At 36.6% G+C, this 16850-nt stretch overlaps 1 protein-coding gene across 6 annotated transcripts in view; it reads left to right on the plus strand.

Moving 5' to 3' along the window:
- Window positions 1-16850, plus strand: part of Anapc1 (anaphase promoting complex subunit 1) — a 112974-nt gene that overhangs the window by 82691 nt on the left and 13433 nt on the right. For 5 of the 6 annotated variants that reach the window (XM_021257970.2, XM_004844316.3, XM_004844318.3 and 2 more), the window contains 9 exons: window positions 104-182; window positions 872-946; window positions 3472-3548; window positions 4550-4640; window positions 4729-4782; window positions 5758-5951; window positions 12496-12582; window positions 15569-15686; window positions 16549-16626. In XM_021257970.2, coding sequence (XP_021113629.1) covers window positions 104-182; window positions 872-946; window positions 3472-3548; window positions 4550-4640; window positions 4729-4782; window positions 5758-5951; window positions 12496-12582; window positions 15569-15686; window positions 16549-16626 — 853 coding nt within the window. The remainder of the gene's footprint in view (window positions 1-103; window positions 183-871; window positions 947-3471; window positions 3549-4549; window positions 4641-4728; window positions 4783-5757; window positions 5952-12495; window positions 12583-15568; window positions 15687-16548; window positions 16627-16850) is intronic. The other variant, XR_002394746.2, reaches the window with a different exon arrangement.

The following is a 16850-nucleotide window of genomic DNA, read 5'->3' on the forward strand; positions in this document are numbered from 1 at the left end:
GTGGAATAATCGGTGGAGAAATGTTTTGAACCAGGTCTTAGGCTTCTTTATTACCTTGCTTTCTGCCTGAGCAGCAGCCCTCACTAGTATCCTCCACCAACAGATCCATCGCAGATTGGCTCCGAGCTCCTGACACTATGTATTTGCTGGACTTTGTGAAACCAGAATTTCTCTTGCTTAGGGTATGTTGCTTTGTCATTTTTCATTTCTGTTAACATGAGAAGACTCTCTTTGTGGTTTCTAGTACAGCTTGCAAATATAAATGTCTTTATAAAAGATCCTTTTACTTTGAATTCATCATGTATATCTAGTTTGCAATGTTCTTTTGAAATTTCCCAAATACATGTAGGAATTCTGAGAAAGGTAACCACGTGGGTATGTAATACTTAAGTGACATTTGAGCTTTTCCCATTATTCAAAACTTCCTAAAAAGCAGCAAGTGACTAGGATTTTATTAATTGGTTTATTTTACATTTTTGTATTATTTTTAAGGATGTAATAATACTGTTAAGGTTGTAATGACAACGATTGCCTAAACTTTTCTTTTTATCCTTTTAAAAATATTTTACAGCGTAGAAGCCTTTAAATTATGTGTAGAGAGAGCTATATTCTCTCCTTTGTGACTTTTCTATTTATTTATTTATTTAATTATTTTTTTGGTACCAGGGATCGAACTCAAGTCCTTGCGCTTGCACAGCAGGCGGCAAAACCACTGAGCTAAATCCCTGGCCCCAGTAGCTTAGATATTAATATGCTTATTTTCCAAAATTGTCATCAGTTGGAAACTAATTCTTTCATGGTTCTATTTAATATTACTACAAAATCTGTGAACCTTTGCTTCTCTAATTTTGTCTATAACGCTGTTTTAAAGACACTTGCTAGATGCCTGATTTTGTGGGACGATATTCTACCAAATTCCAAGTGGGTTGACAGCAATGTTCCTCAAGTAAGTATAATAGTAAATATTTTTAATAACTGGTTTTAATTTCTTTATAACATATTTATTAAATAAGTCAAATATTTTACTTAAAAATAGGCAAACTCCTTTGTAAAAATTCAGAATCAAATACTGTAATTAACCAATAATTTCAATCAACTGTCCCTTTATAGTAGTTTCTCAGCCTTTTTGTATTTGAAAATAAATCTAATCCTTAAGAATACTAGATTGTTTCTTTCAATAAGGAAAATTCAAAATAAAGGTTGAAAGAACTTTATATCTTTATGTGAGCACTCATATTACCAACAGATTCTACAATCAGTATTTTCCTCTATAAACTTGCTTAAAAGCACATCTGTCTACTCACCTATTTGTTTATCTGATCCATTACTTTTGAATGGATTTCAAATTTGCAGGCAGTAATGAACTTGTTCCTAATATTTTAGTATATCTGTCATTTTTTCACATGTACATTTTCCTTTTTAATATAAAATTTTTATACCATGAAATGCACAAATCCTAAGTGTACTGTTTGGTAAGGTTAGACTAATGCATATACCTAGTGAAATAAATCTGCGTTCTTTGTGTCCTGTCCCTCAGTCTGTACACTCCTTACCTTTCACCCTTAAGGCAACCACCATTGTTTTTTTCCTCAAAATGGATTAATTTTACTGATGTAGAAGATTATATTAATGGGATCACATATAACATATATCTTTTTGTATGACTTCTTTCTACATGATTTTGAGATATTATTGCATATATTAGGTCATCCTTTTATTATCAGGCAGTACTCATTTTACGAGTATTCCATACTCATAACAGCCTGAGCTGTTCCACATTTTGTCTGAGCAGGTTCCAGAATTTGGCTGTTATGAATCAGGCTTCAATGAAAATTCTATGCAACTAGTCCACAGTAACTGGAGCTCAGTGTATCACTTTTATGTGGGAAGATGATAGACTTGTCCAAAATCACTCAGTTTGAAGGTGGGATACAACTGAAACATAGCAGTCAGGTCTTTGGAACTTGGGTCTTTGGAACTTGGGATTGAGCACTGGACCCTGCACAAGACAGGGATTGGGTGATCTTTTCTTTCATATTTCCTGTGCTCCTTCACCCACTCTTAAGTGACTGCATCTCTCTGATCACCCCTTCTCTTTTGATTTTCTTTTTAAAGAAACCACAGAAAAATGACAAAGGACCAGATTCAAGAGGGGATTTCCCTCCCACAGTTACTTACAATTAAATCCTTAGTGATGTTTTTCTTAGTTTATGATCAAGTGTTGTGTTATGACCAAGGGTGGTACAGATTAATAATAACTATAGTAATGCAAAGAACTTACTATGTGCCAAATGTTAATTTTAAGAGCTTTCAGTGGATTGTTATCTAATTCTTATAGAAACCTAGAAGGTAGGACCTTTTATTATGCTCATTTATAGATGAGGGATAGGGCAGTCAGAAAACTTAGTTGTGGTCACAGAGCTCTAAGGTGATCGCTGGGATTTCAGGCTCCAGGTTACATGCTCTTTTGAAGACTCCAAGCGTAGTAAAGCCTGCTGTCAAAGTAGATATGTTGTCATAGGCAAACACTTTCGTATACATGAATGTTACAATAGGTTATCTGTGTATAAATTAATCATTCACTTTGGAGTTGTATCAGTTCTTTAGAATGTCACTCAATTTTGGAGTAAATAACAATGAGAATTAAGAGGAAAATGGAGGGAGTGATCCGTTTCCATTACAAAGCCAACACAATTGCTTGTCTCATTGAGATTATCAAACAAAAAAGCTGTGTGAAGATTTCCATTTGATATTCAATACATAAAGACTATCACTAGTGAATTGTGACTATTGCTTTCTCTCCTGAGCAATTTCCTGAAAAGAATAATTCTGCAGTATTTTTCTTCCATGTACTTGTGTTCATGTGTTTAGAAAGTACATTGCCTTTTCTTTTTTATTTGTATTTGTATTTTTTAAAAGGATCAAATCTGATTGTTAGAACTAGATGTTCTGGGTAGTTTCTGATAGTTGTTCACTACCTATACTAAAAGGGATGTCTATCTAAACACTAGTTATTTATTAACACTATTGACCGCTTAGCTTAGCTCAAGTAATTAGCCTAGAGACTGACTTCTCTGTAGGTAGGTACACTTAATGACGCAAACATCAAATGAAGGAATAGGTGTCTCTCCTATGAGAGTTCTCTCCTACTGCTTTTTTTCTCTTTCCCTACTCCCTTTCTTCATTTCCTGCCCCATTTCTACAGAATTTTGAATACTGAATTCATCATTGTATTTCAGTTGACCAGTGTGAAATGTTACTACATTGTATTGATTAAGAGTATACTTGTTTAATCTTATTTACCTCATTTTAGATTTGAAATTTAATCATATTGTGGTTGAAATGTAGGCCTTCTAATGAAATGATTTAATAAACCTTATTTTATGACAAATAGTAAGCTGTTCTTCAAAGTATTATATGTTTGTAATTAAAACAATTATATTCAAATAGTCTTGCTTTCTGTCTTGACAGATTATAAGAGAAAATAGTATCTCTCTGAGTGAAATTGAATTGCCTTGCTCAGAGGACCTCAATTTGGAAACTTTGTCGTAAGTAGTATATTATAATACAAATTAACTATTCTAGCCCCTAAAAGTAAATAAACAGAAATATATGTTATAAGGGTACTGTTGTTCTTGATTTGAGTAATTCGAGTCCCCCATGTTTCTAACCACTGTTTATCAGATTGTTCACAAGATTAGTTTATTGTTACCATGGTTATTATTATTATTATTGTAGTGCTGAACTGAGAGCCTTGTACTAGGCAAATACTTTACATCCCCAGCCCTTTTTATTTTTTAAAGCTTTCTTTTCTTCTAATTTTTTTGAAAATTAATTTTATTGGTACTTAATGATCACATTCATCATAGGGAATTTGTACCTGTACATAATATATCTTGATTCTTCTTTTTTTTCCCCATTCCTTTCCATTTTCTTCAGTCCTTCTTCCCTTCATTTATGAAAGCTTTGTTTTTATTTTTCCCTTCTTTCTCTTTTTTCCTTTTCCTTTCCTTCCCTTCCCTTACCCCCTCCCTTGTTCCCCTTCCCATTTGAATGATTTCTTCCTATTTCCTAATATCTATCATCCATTTTAGTTCTTATTTACATTTTTGGTTTCTCACACAAGAGAATGCAATATTTAAACACATGTGTCCGATTTATTTCACTTAAAAGTATGGTCTCAAGGTGCATCCATTTACCTAAATGAGTATAGAGTCTTGCCCTCAGAACACAATACTAGAGATTTAGCATGTACATGCTCCTATTTTATCTTCTTTATTTAAAAAATTGACAGCAATCTTTAAAAATTATCTTTGTGGAGCATATGAAACAATGCAGTCAAGACTTTACCGGTAAGGGTCACATAGTGCTTTTGCTAAAAATACACAGAAGTCTGTGATTGGTTCAAGTCACACTGGAACATTAGCAAAAGGTCATAAACAAGGTTAGAGAACAGGAATATTTACTATTTTCACCCCACTATATTAGATGATAATGAATTTTAAAGGAAAATAATAATGGTGTTAAATTTCTTATAATCTGTTTATAGGCAAGCGCATGTCTACATAATCGCAGGAGCCTGTTTGTCTCTGGGTTTTCGATTTGCTGGCTCAGAAAACTTATCAGCATTTAACTGTTTGGTAAGAATTGTTTTGGTTTACTCTGTTATTTTTACCAAAGCCTTAAGATGTTTCTTTTAACTTTGATTTTTTTCTTTTGTTTTTCTAGCATAAATTCGCAAAAGATTTTATGACTTATTTGTCTGCACCTAATGCTTCCATAGTAAGTCTTTTCATAATTCTCCTTGAAAATAAAATAAACCTTGAAAATTCACTGATAACTCAATTACTGATGTGTGGTCAAACACCTCTTCTATTTGAATTTAAAGTGGGAGATTTGAGGCATTAGCTCACTTTCTGTCTTTGTTCTGGGATGAATTAGATGAGAATGTGATGACTTTTGAAGGACACACATGTGTCTGACTCTAGTGACAAGAGTAAATACAAAGGCTGTAACATTCGGGGACTGTCACACTTCATGGTGTTCTGTCTTAGTACCAAATGGCAGGGGTTTCCTTTAAAAGAAAAAGAACGGGGCTGGGGATTTAGCTCAGTGATTTCGCCGCCTGCTGCACAAGCGCAAGGACCTAAGTTCAATCCCCGGTACCAAAAAAAACCAAACAAACAAAGTAGTGCTTAGTGAGATTCATTTACTCTTAAACCATTGTGGCTCTGATGACGGGAAGGCTGCAAGATTTTATTTCCTGGTGAAAAACCGTGCAGATTATGTGATATAATTTATAATATGGGAAATTAGAAACAGCAAAAATTCTCAAAGTCAGGTAAGTTTGATTGTGGTATATCCATACATTCTTACATATTTGGAACCTTCAAAATCATATGCTACAAAATTTTTTGTCCACAAAGACTAATAAAAAGGTGAAAAATATTATGTATAGTAATACCTCAATTTCATTTGAAAAAATAGATGCATAGGGAAAAATTCAGAGAAGAAAAATAAAATGTTAATGCTAGTTCTCACTGGGTAGTGGGATTCCAAGTAATTGTTATTTCCTTCTTGATACTTAATTTTTTAATTTTCTAAATTAAACTGTATATCATAAACAGAGAAAATAGTTGTTTTTACAGATTTTTTTTGACATCACCAATAGTCATGGTCTTGTAAGGATGGCTGATTTGGCTTTGTTATATGGAAATAGAACAGCAGTTACAGCGAGGTCATCTTCTCTGTTACCAGACAGGTCCCTACAACCTAGAAACCTGCCTGAGTGTGGTGCTACTATCACTTGCCATGGTGATGGCTGGCTCGGGGAACCTGAAAGTTTTGCAGCTCTGTCGCTTCTTGCACATGAAAACAGGTGGTGAGATGAACTATGGTTTTCACTTAGCTCACCACATGGCCCTTGGACTTCTGTTTTTGGGAGGAGGAAGGTAAATGGATATGTATTTTTTCCCCTCAATAAAATTATTTTGAGTGAGATCTGTAAAAGTACCCCAGGTTTTGATTTTCTGTTCTTAGTTCTCTGCATTTGCATATCTATGAGAATTTGTCTTTTTCTATACTAAATAATCTGGCAAAATACTGATTGGGATTGCACTGATTCTACAGAATGCACTTTGAGGGGAATTGAAATGTCTCAGTATTGAGTCTTCCAATCTGTGAATGTGGTATATTACCTCACTAATTTAGCTCTAGTGCATGTGATTTTGGTTGACTGCTATAATTTCTGCGAGTCATAGAGGCTTATTTTTCCCTCTAACCATTGGAGCTCACATTTCTAGAAGTATAAAACATGAAGATTATCAGGAAGGTGTGCATTTTTGAACATGTTTTCTGTGATTATCTTTTTTAAATTGTTTAGAATTAAGAAATTAAAGAAGTGCCACTATGAAAATTCTCTGTTTTGTGCTTCTGAAAAATTTTTTTCTTTTCAGTAAAACACCTATAGTTATTAATATGCTTAATTGCTTCTTTCATCATTATGGTATGATTCTACTCACTCTTCTTTCATATTGAATAAATTTTCTTATGCTTTGCTATTCCTTTTTCAGTGATTATCAGGTTTTTAAATAGTTATGTATCCTCTCTAACAACATTTAAAGTTACAGTGTATCCTATACCATTACATTTAATCCCCAAGTTTCTAACATTGATGCCTTAACATTCATCTTTGAATTTTGGTATATCAAAATGGTAGAGAGAAAAATATGGTCTGTGATATACCACTGCCAAAACAGATGCATTTCTTTGCTTACATCTTGAAATTTCTTCCAAATTCATTAACTATGAGTGTGTATGCTGAATGATAAGTTCTTATTTATATTCTAAATTATTTTAAAAGGTAGGGATGGAGATTTGGGGATGTGTGTATATGTACATATAAATGTAAGTAGTGAAAAGTATGTATATTTGTATTGGATAGCTACAAAGTAGTTTTATGCATTGTCCTTTTCGGTCTTAATTTTTTTTCTTCCATTAAGTTTATTGGTACATTTTAGGTATACAATACAGTTACATTCATCATTGGGAACTTGTACCTTTATGTGATGTATCTTGGTTATTTTTTCCCCATTCCCCTGCTCTCCCTTTAACCCCTCCACCCCTCTCTATTTAAGATTTTGTTTCCATTCTTTCCTTTTCTCATATTTTTTCCTTTCCCCTACCCCTCCCAATTCCCCTACCCATTTAGACCTTTTCTTCCTATTTCACATTATCAGTTATTCATTTTGATCCTTATTTACACTTTCAGTTTCTCACACCAGGAGAAACTATTTGGTATTTTTCCCCCCATTAAGTTTATTGGTACATTTTAGGTATAAAATACAGTTACATACACCATTGGGATCTTGTACCATTATATAAGTATCTTGTTTCTTATTTTTTTTCCCCTTCCCCTGCCATCCCTTCACCCCCTCCACCCTTCCCTATTTGCAAAGATTGTGTTTCCATTTTTTTCCTTTTCTCATATTTTTTCTTTTCCTTTCTTTCCTTCCCCTACCCCTCCCACTTCCCCGGCTCCTTTAGACCTTTACTTCCTATTACACAATATCAATTGTACATTTTTGAAATTACAATATCAAGATCTAGGCGACATTACCACAGATTTTACAGAATTTAAAAGGATATAGAAAGCATATTTCAAAAATCTGTTTTGAAATAAATTTGACAACTTCTAAAAAGTACCTTGGAAGACAAATTAATGAAACTGACTCTGGAGGAAATATAAAATTTGAATAGCACCTATTAAATAAAGTATAGTCCTAGCTTGAAAAACCTACCTATATGACAACAACAGGCTCATATACATTTTAACTGATAAATTATATCAATCATTTAAAGCAGGAAAAAAAAAAAGGAACACTTCTCCCCTCATTTTAGGAACTCAACATTGTGCTAATCCTAAAACTGGGTAAAGATAATAAAAGAAAAAAGTATGAACATAGATAGAAATTTGTTTAACAAAACAAACTATTAGAGGTCAGATCTGGCAGTATGTAGAAAGTGGTTTTATTATAGGGATGGCAGTGTTGGTTCAGCATTGGAAGATCCACCCCCAAAAGTCATCATTTTAAGAGAGGAAAGGGAAAAGCCATATGATCCTGTCACTAGTTGGAGAAAAAGTATTGGACTAAATTCTACAGCTGCTCATGGTAAAAGCTATCAGGAGACTAGAAGTAGAACAGAACCTTCTCAACAGATAAAAGACATGTACTCCACACTTTCAGCAAAAATGCCTTATATGAATGGAGAAGATACAATGCTTTCTCCCTAAGGTGGGGAACAAATGCAGATATGCCTACTCTTCATCTGTCCATTTAACTTTGAAATATAGTCCTAAACCAAAATAGTCTGGCAATAAAATGACACAATTAGGATAGGATTGGCAAGGTAGAAGTAAAATCTTTGTAGATGAAATGATCATCTACAGCGAAAATACTAAGAAATCTCTAGGAGCCCCTAGAACTTGTATTTGAATTTAGCAGGATTAGAAAACACAAGGTATATATAAAATTCAGGTCTATGTACACTTGCTATAAGTGAAGAATTGGATATTGAAATTGAAAAGTTATGTAGGAGTACAAAGGACCTAGAAAAGTAAAAAGAAAAAAAAAAGTGTTGGAAGATGTTTAGTACCTAATTTTAAGATTTCTTCTAAAGCTACAGTAATCAAGGCAGTGTTGGTGTAAGGAAAGACATATAGATCATTGGAATAAAACAGAGAACCTAGAAATAGAACCACACATATATGGTCCACTGAGTTTTGAAAGATTATTTACCATTAACATTTTATAGAATATAAACTCAATTCAAGAGCTGAGGAAAAGATAGTGTTTTCAGCAAATGGCACTAGAACACCTAGTATCCATATATAAAAAATTAACCTCAACCCTTTATTTCCATATATAAAAATAACTTGAAGGGATCTATGAACCTAAATATGATAGCCTGAAAGTATAAAACTTTAAGAAGAAATTATAAGGGAAAATGTTTATGAATTTAGGGTAGGCAAGAACTACCTAGGATACAAAAAACATGATGTATAAAAGAAAAACATTGAAAAATGAGATTCCATCAAAATTTAGAACTTTAAATGACATCATTAAAATGAAAAGTAGTCCTTAGACCATATTTACAATGCATATAACCTATGGCCAGAATATATTAAGAACTCTTAGAGCTCATTCGTAGACAACCCAATTAAAAAGTAGACACAAGAAGATGATAAATAGCCAGTATGGCGCAAGGAAAGGTGTGCAGCTCTAGAATCAGAAAAATACTAATCAGTACAATAACAAGATTGAATTATACACTCATTAGGAAGATGAAGTTAAAAGTTTTAAAAGGCTTGTCATGACTTTTTCTTTTTGTTGGATTCTCCCCTTTTGCGTTTAATTTGTAACGCCCAACGGATTCATTCTGCTGGGCTTCTTCGGGTTGTGATCCTCATTGTCTTTCCCTAGGATATTGTCTAAAATTTTTTGGAGTGCTGGTTTGGTATTCATGAAGTTCTTGAGTTGCTCTTTATCATGAAAGTATCTTATTTCTCCATCAATTTTGAAAGATAGTTTTGCAGGGTACATCAATCTGGGTTGGAGGCTGTTTTCCTTTAGGCCTTGAAATACATCACTCCAAGCTCTTCTTGCCTTGAGGGTTTGCATTGAGGAATCTGCTGTGATTCTGATGGGCTTTCCTTTGTATGTGATTTGTTTCTTTTCTCTCACTGCTTGTAGAATTTTGTTCTTCTGTTGGGTTTCTGGAATCCTAACTATTATACGCCTATGTGTAGATTTTTTTTTTTTTTGATCAAGGCTATTTGGAGTCCTATATGCCTCACTTATCTGTATATCAAGTTCTTTCCCCCTCCTTGGGAAGTTTTCTGCCATCACTTTTGTGAAAAGTTTTTTTATGTCATCTGCACTCTCTCCTCTTTCTTCCTTGACTCCAGTCAGTCTTATGTTATTCTTCTTTGCATTGTCTAGCAGCTGCTGGATTGATTTCTCGTGGTCCCTTACAATTTTGAAGCAATTTTTCTTTTCCTGGTCACTAATTGCAATCTTATCTTCTATATCTGAAATTCTGTCCTCACATTGGTTCATTCTGCTGTGTAGACTTTCAGTGGAGATTTTAATCTGGAAATCTGTTTGCATCTGTTTTATAGATTCCATTTGTTTCTTATGTTGGGATTCCATCATGCTCCTCAGATCTTCTATTTTTATATCTGTGTCCGCTCTAGATTTATTGATCATGCCTTCCCCTGTGGGCACAATCTTTGCTGTTATCTGAGAAATTATTTCTGATTTCATTTTTCCCAGATCCTCTTTTGTTGCTAGTTCATAGTACAGGTGGTTGACTATTAGATTGTTCCATCTCGTTTCCCTTTGGGGTTGATGTAGGTGATCTGGAAGTCTGTTTTTGAGGCTTGTTTATGTTTCTTCTCATTTTCCTGGGGGGCGGGGTTGTGCTGCAGGCACCCGTGCAGCTCATCTCCTCTGCCCTATGAGCGGTGGAATGACGGTGGGGAAGCCCCCTCCTGGGCGCTGGGATTGGCTCACCTCCTCTGCCCTAGGAGTGGAATGGCAGCAGGGGAGCCCCCTCCTGGGCGCTGGGATTGGCTCACCTCCTCTGCCCTAGGAGTGTTGGAATGGCAGCGGGGAGCCTCCTCCTGTGCGCTATTTGGTATTTACACATGTGTGTCCTATTTATTTTGTTTGAGTATGGCCTCAGTGTGCATCCATTTAGCTATGAGTGTCTCTAGTTTCTCAATCTTTATGGCTGAGTAGTACTCCATTTAAAAAAAATCCACATCTTCTTTATCCAGTCTCCAGTTGATGGGCATTTGGGTTTCCAAGCTTTCGCCAGTACAAACTGTGTAGCTGTAAACATGGGTGCACATATATCACTGTGGTATGATTCTTTTAATTCTTTTGGATAGATAACCAGCAGAGAAATACCTGGGTCAAATGGGACCTCTAATCCTAGTTTTTTGAGTTATCTCCATATTGATTTCCACACTGGTTGCTCCGGTCTACACTCCCACCAACAATGGAGAACGGTTCCTTTCACCCCACACCCCAGCCAGCATTTGTTATTGGTTGATTTCTTGATAGCAGCCATTCTTTCTGGGGTGAGGTGGAATCTCAGTGCTGTTTTCATCTGCATCTCGAATGACTAGTGACTTTGAACATTTTTTCATATGTTTATTTGCTGCTTTTACTTCTTTGAGAAATGTATGTTCATCTCAGATGCCCATTTTTGAACTGGATCTTTATATTTGGGGGTCTGAGTTTTTTAAAGTTCTTTATATATTCTAGATAGTAGTCCTTTGTCTGAGGAACAGCTGATAAAAATTTTTTCCCACATTTTAGGTTGTCTGTTAGCTCTGTTGGTGGTTTCTCTTGCAGTACAGAAGCTTTTTAGTAAGATGAGATCCCAGTTGTTGATTCTTTGTGCTAGTTCCTGTGCTACTGAGCTTTTATTCATCAAGTCTTTTCCTATGCCAATGTCTTCGAGAGTTCTACCTATCTTCCAGCAAGTTTAGTGTTTCTGTTTTAATATTTACATCTTTAATCCACTTGGATTTTAGTTTAGTGCATGGTGAAAGATATGGGTCTAGTTTTAATCTTTGGCAGGTTGAAATCCAGTTTTTCCAACACCATTTATTAAAGAGGCTATCTTTCCTCTAGTGAGGATGGTTGGCTCCTTTGTCAAAGATGACATGGGTGAGTATGTCTGGAGTTGTTTCTGTATCTTCTAATCTATTCCACTGATCCTTGGGTCTGTTTCTTTGCCAGTATATGGTCTTAATTTTAAAATAATATTTCCAGAAAAATTTCAGGCCTTTATACTAAATTGCCTGTTTACTGTACTAAATTTATTAAGGAAATAAAAAAAAATTTTTAAAGATCCTTTACTAAGTAAATATGACCTTTATAGAAAAAAGTATTCTATTGATAAGAAAAAATGATTTATGTTTAGAGGAATAATTGTTACACATTTATGTAACTTTTGAAGGTAACTTTGCCTTTCCATTTAGTCTCTCACTGTAAAGGAATAATCATACTTTTCAAAAGCAGAAAAAAATACTTATGATACCTAGTAAAAAAAACCTTGTATTTTTAAAAGTCAGAAAGTAGAAGAAGAAGGTGGCATACTTCATGTATGATTTTCAGGGTATGTAATTTCTAGTATTGTTTTATGGTCCTTACTACTGTGCTATTTTAGGTTAAAACCTTGCTAATTAATTCAGGGATTAAACCTTAACATTTATGGGATGTTTCCTTTTCCTAAATAGTAGATGATCTTGAAATGACTTAAGGACTTAACTGAAGCACTCACACTGTTGACACAGTTGTATTTATCAAGGCATTTTACCAGTATGCCTGACCAGAATACCCCAATTTCCTGATTCTAAATAATGTCCTGAAAATATGCATAGGAATAATGACATCCATCCCTCCCACCTTTGCTCTGCAGATATTCTTTGAGTACATCGAACTCTTCTATTGCTGCTCTTCTCTGTGCCCTTTACCCGCACTTCCCCGCTCACAGCACTGACAACCGGTGAGTCTATAGTGTTATTTCTTAAGTTCTCTAAGGGGATAATTTGGTAGTGGTTTGGTTTCATGAAACTATTTCCAAGTTAGCATTTTTCTCTTCTTGAACTTAGTCATCTTCCTGGCTAAATCTTTTAAGTTTCTCTTACAATGTATTAGACTGGTTAGAGAACTTTGCTGCACATCTGATGCCTGACCAGTGTGCACCATTCTGAAATCAGTAGAACTGCTTGGAATTGAGAAGTAGGCCAAGCAGGGTTATCTCTGGGCTCAGATTCATCAAGGAAAGGATAGTCATCAAAGGAAGTTCAAGAAGATACCTTTCCTGCTATAATTAATTCAAAGAGAAAATTTTGTGTGATTTATTGGCAGTTTCTCTATGAGTTTTCTCTTTTACAAAACATAATGAGATGTTTTATGTGTGTGATATAAAAGAGACAAGAAAATCAAAATGTAGCAAAAAATCCAAGGTAATCTAGAAGTAGCTGTGAGTGATCAGACCTCAATCCTGTAGAAGCAGTAAGATAAAACAGAAGTTCTGAATTTTAGAGCACCAAGAATGACCAGCAGTGACTCCTCCCTTGACGTTTTCAGTATGTAGATCTCTTGATTATGGGGGAAGGGAAGAAAACAGCTCTTTCTAAGTGACTTTTCACAGTGCGCTTAATGGAGGCACCTGGTTTTCTGTCCAGAGAAGGGTCAGCAGCATTCACCGACTGGGTAGGAGATAAGAGCCTACGTGCTGATTGCAGCAGCTAAGCCATCATTTTAAACTGCAGTGTTATGTGTGCCCATGATAAATGGAGGATGGCCTGATCTGAAATCCAAACTCGATGACAGGTGGAGCATGTGCGCTCTTGTTAAATTACTTCAACTCTGACGTGTAGCTTCACACCTGTCATTTAGGAAGAATGTTTTTGAGTTGTTGAGAGTCAGTTCTTATGTAGGTAGAATGTAATACCCATGTGTTGCTGGTCATAGTGTTAAGTGGTTTACTTTTTTGTTTTTGTTTTTTGGGAGGTTTTTTTTGTTTGTTTGTTTTTGTTTTGAGACAGGGTCTTGCTATGTAGTTCAGGCTCGTCTTGAACTCACTATGTAGCCTAGACTAGCCTTGAACTTGTCGTGATCCTCCTGCCTCAGCTTCTGGAGTGCTGGGTTTACAGGCATGTCCCGCCATGCCCAGCCTGGTTTACTATTTTTTTTTTTGTACTGGGGATCAAACTCGGTACCTTGCGCTTGCGAGGTAGGTGGTGGAACCACTGAGCTAAATCCCCGGCCCCATGGTTTACTATTTTAACAAAACAATTTTTTTTTTTTTTAAATGAAAAGGAAACTTTTTATTTTGGTGGAGAGTGAGAGGCTGGGTGGGAAGGGGGCGTGGCTTTTTCTTGGGGGAGGGGGTGACATGCGGCAGCTTCTGCATTGGGCGGTTCATGCACCCTGGGTTGGGCTTGGGGGAAGCTTGGGGGGAGGGGCCTGCCGACCCCTCCCTCCCTGCCCTGCCGAGGGGACTGAGAAGGACCCCGTTAGCACCAGAGTTGGACGATATGCAGAGCTCGCCTCCCAGGCTCCGGATCCCGCCCCCATCCCTGAGAGCGCCCCTCTGCCTCTCCTCCCCCACAGGCCAGGCCCGCCCCGCCCACTTCCGAGTGAGAGAAACTTATTGCTGTGTGTGTGTATTGGGGAGGGAGAGCCGCAGAGCTCGATCCCCCCGCCATTCCTTCCTCCCCGATCGCCCCGCCCCATGCCCCGTGTCCTTGTCCCTGCGTTCCGGAGCACGGGAGGGGCGCGCGTCATGCAGCGCATGCGTGTAGTTGCAGGCACCTGGCGGCAGAGGAGGAAGGAGCGGAGTAGGAGGCAGTCCCTTTAGCTCGCTCTCCCTCCCCGAATCCCACACTTTGTTGACTTGGGGGGTGGGGAGGGGCGGGGCGAAAGTCACGTTTTAACAAAACAATTTGATAATAAGCATCAAGAATCTTCATGAAATTTATAAACATCGGGGTTTTTTTTTCACCTTTATTGATTTTATTTTTAATAAGATTTATGAGCGAGTAGAATTGGGTGCGAAGAGGAAGACTGTTCTTTATAACAATTTTTTTAAAAAGTTGAAATCTGGCCCAGGATGTATCTCGGAGGTGCCCAGCCTGCCTGGCAAGTGCAAGGTCCTGAGTTCGATTCCCAGTACAAAAAAATTTGAAGTTTTATTTTATCTCTTACGGGATTTAAAATATAAAAACTTGTGTGTTTACATTCTAAAATACAAATTTTAAAGTTTAAATTATTTTTAAAACTCAAAAGTATGTATATACATATGCATATTGTTATCTCTCCCAGTTTTTTTTTTTTTTTTTTTTTTAACATGGGTCTGTGTGTGGATATTTGTCTGCATGTATGTATCCGTAAAAGAACTTTTCTGGGTATGTGTGTGGATATTTGTGTGCATGTATGTATCCGTAAAAGAGCTTTTCTGTCTGAAACTGGCCCTCCTATCAGTCCTCAAGAGAAAGAAGAAAGAAAGAACTGAAAGTACATTCCTGAGAAGCAAGAGAGATGCTTGTGTTAAGCAGAAAGGGATATTTGGGAGGGTCTGATTTTATCAGTGGTCAACTCATTAGTAAATTTTTTATGCTCAGCTGACTTTCACGTTCCTATAAAACTTTAAAAAACTCAGGTAAAGAAACACTTAGGTCAAGGGTCACAGTTGTACTTTTTAAACAGAATTTCTCTACTACTTTTTTATTGAACTTGTCATCTTCCTTTAAGATTGCTCTTTGGGGCCAGGGATTTAACTCAGTGGCACTGTGCCTACCTTGCAATTGGAAGGTCCTGAGTTTGTTCCCTGGTATCAAAAAAAAAGAAGATTGCTCTTCATTTAAAGATACTGCTTCGGGCTCTGTCCTCTTGTATCCTCGAGGAAATAGGTTGTAAAGCTCATCTCACTGTTGTCACACACAACCCCCCCCCCACCACCACCACCATATTTTTGTACCCAGGTATCATCTCCAGGCTCTCAGGCACCTCTATGTACTGGCTGCAGAACCAAGGCTTCTGGTACCTGTGGATGTGGATACAAACACACCATGCTATGCCCTCTTAGAAGTTACCTACAAGGTAACTCTTCCTGTCATTTATTTGTAATTTTATGATTACTCAACTTTGCAGGTCAGAATATCTCAGTAATGTTGTTTAGTGAAATGTATCATATATAAGTGAGTCCTTGTATATTCTGCTAGGCCATTCAGACTCATTCATAGTCTGTGGGTATAATTTTTTAGGTATCATCTGGTGTACTTTTGTTCCTAGAGCTTATAATTTGAAAATGTTCCTGGTAATTTTACATGGCTGATAGAAGTATTCTAAAAAACTAATTGAGTTTAAAGTATTCTTAGATTTGTTGGTGGAGCACTTGAAAACCCCAAAGTTTGTATTTGATAAGAGATCTTTTATTTAGATGTATAAATATATCACAAGCCATGTATTCATCCTTCAGCAAATTGTGAAGAACCCTTTATGTATCAAAACTCTGCTAGCCTCAGATACAAAAATGAGGTGACATTAGAGCTGGGGGAAGAATAGAGTGTGACTTTTGGAGGAATTGAGTGTGGAGTACTCATAGAAGAGCAAAGAATAGCCCCATCCAAATCTGGGGTTGGGGCAGCCATCACAGTGGACTCTGTGCGGGCTGAGAATTACCAGAGGTGGTGTTCTCATCAGAGAAGGTAGCATGTGCATAAACCCAGAAGCTGTGCAAGTGCAGCTCCTTGGGACTGTTGGCCTGGGAAGGGTAAGCCTCGAAGGGGTGAGAAGAATCCCCTGGAAGGAGTTCACAAGGGAGCCCTTTAGTGTCAGAGAGGATTTATGCCACTGAATGATCCCTGTACAAACTCTGGGGATGGGATGTGTGGAGTGCTATTTCTTTGTGGTTTCCATTGACCACTTAGTGAACTGTTGCTCTACTTTTACCTTTATAAAGGGCACTCAGTGGTATGAACAAACCAAAGAAGAACTGATGGCTCCTACCCTTCTTCCAGAACTCCACCTTTTAAAGCAGGTAAGTTGAGAGTCACTTAGGGAGATCTGTCCAAGTCATAAATTGAAATAGAAGTAGCATGACATTAAATATAGATATACAGAAACCTGTTTGGTAGGAAACAGGAAAGCAGCAGCAGAAGGAAGGTCAGGAAGAAGAGAGAAAGAAGGTCTTGTCTTGAAGATCTTTACTGATAGGTTAGGTATACTCAGAACATGATTTACTTGCCTTTTTGTCAAGAAATG

This window comes from Heterocephalus glaber, unplaced genomic scaffold (genome assembly GCF_053883595.1).
Source record: "Heterocephalus glaber isolate CG9 unplaced genomic scaffold, H.glaber_assembly_v1.0 deba00000470, whole genome shotgun sequence".
In the NCBI taxonomy this organism is placed as follows: Eukaryota; Metazoa; Chordata; class Mammalia; order Rodentia; family Bathyergidae; genus Heterocephalus; species Heterocephalus glaber.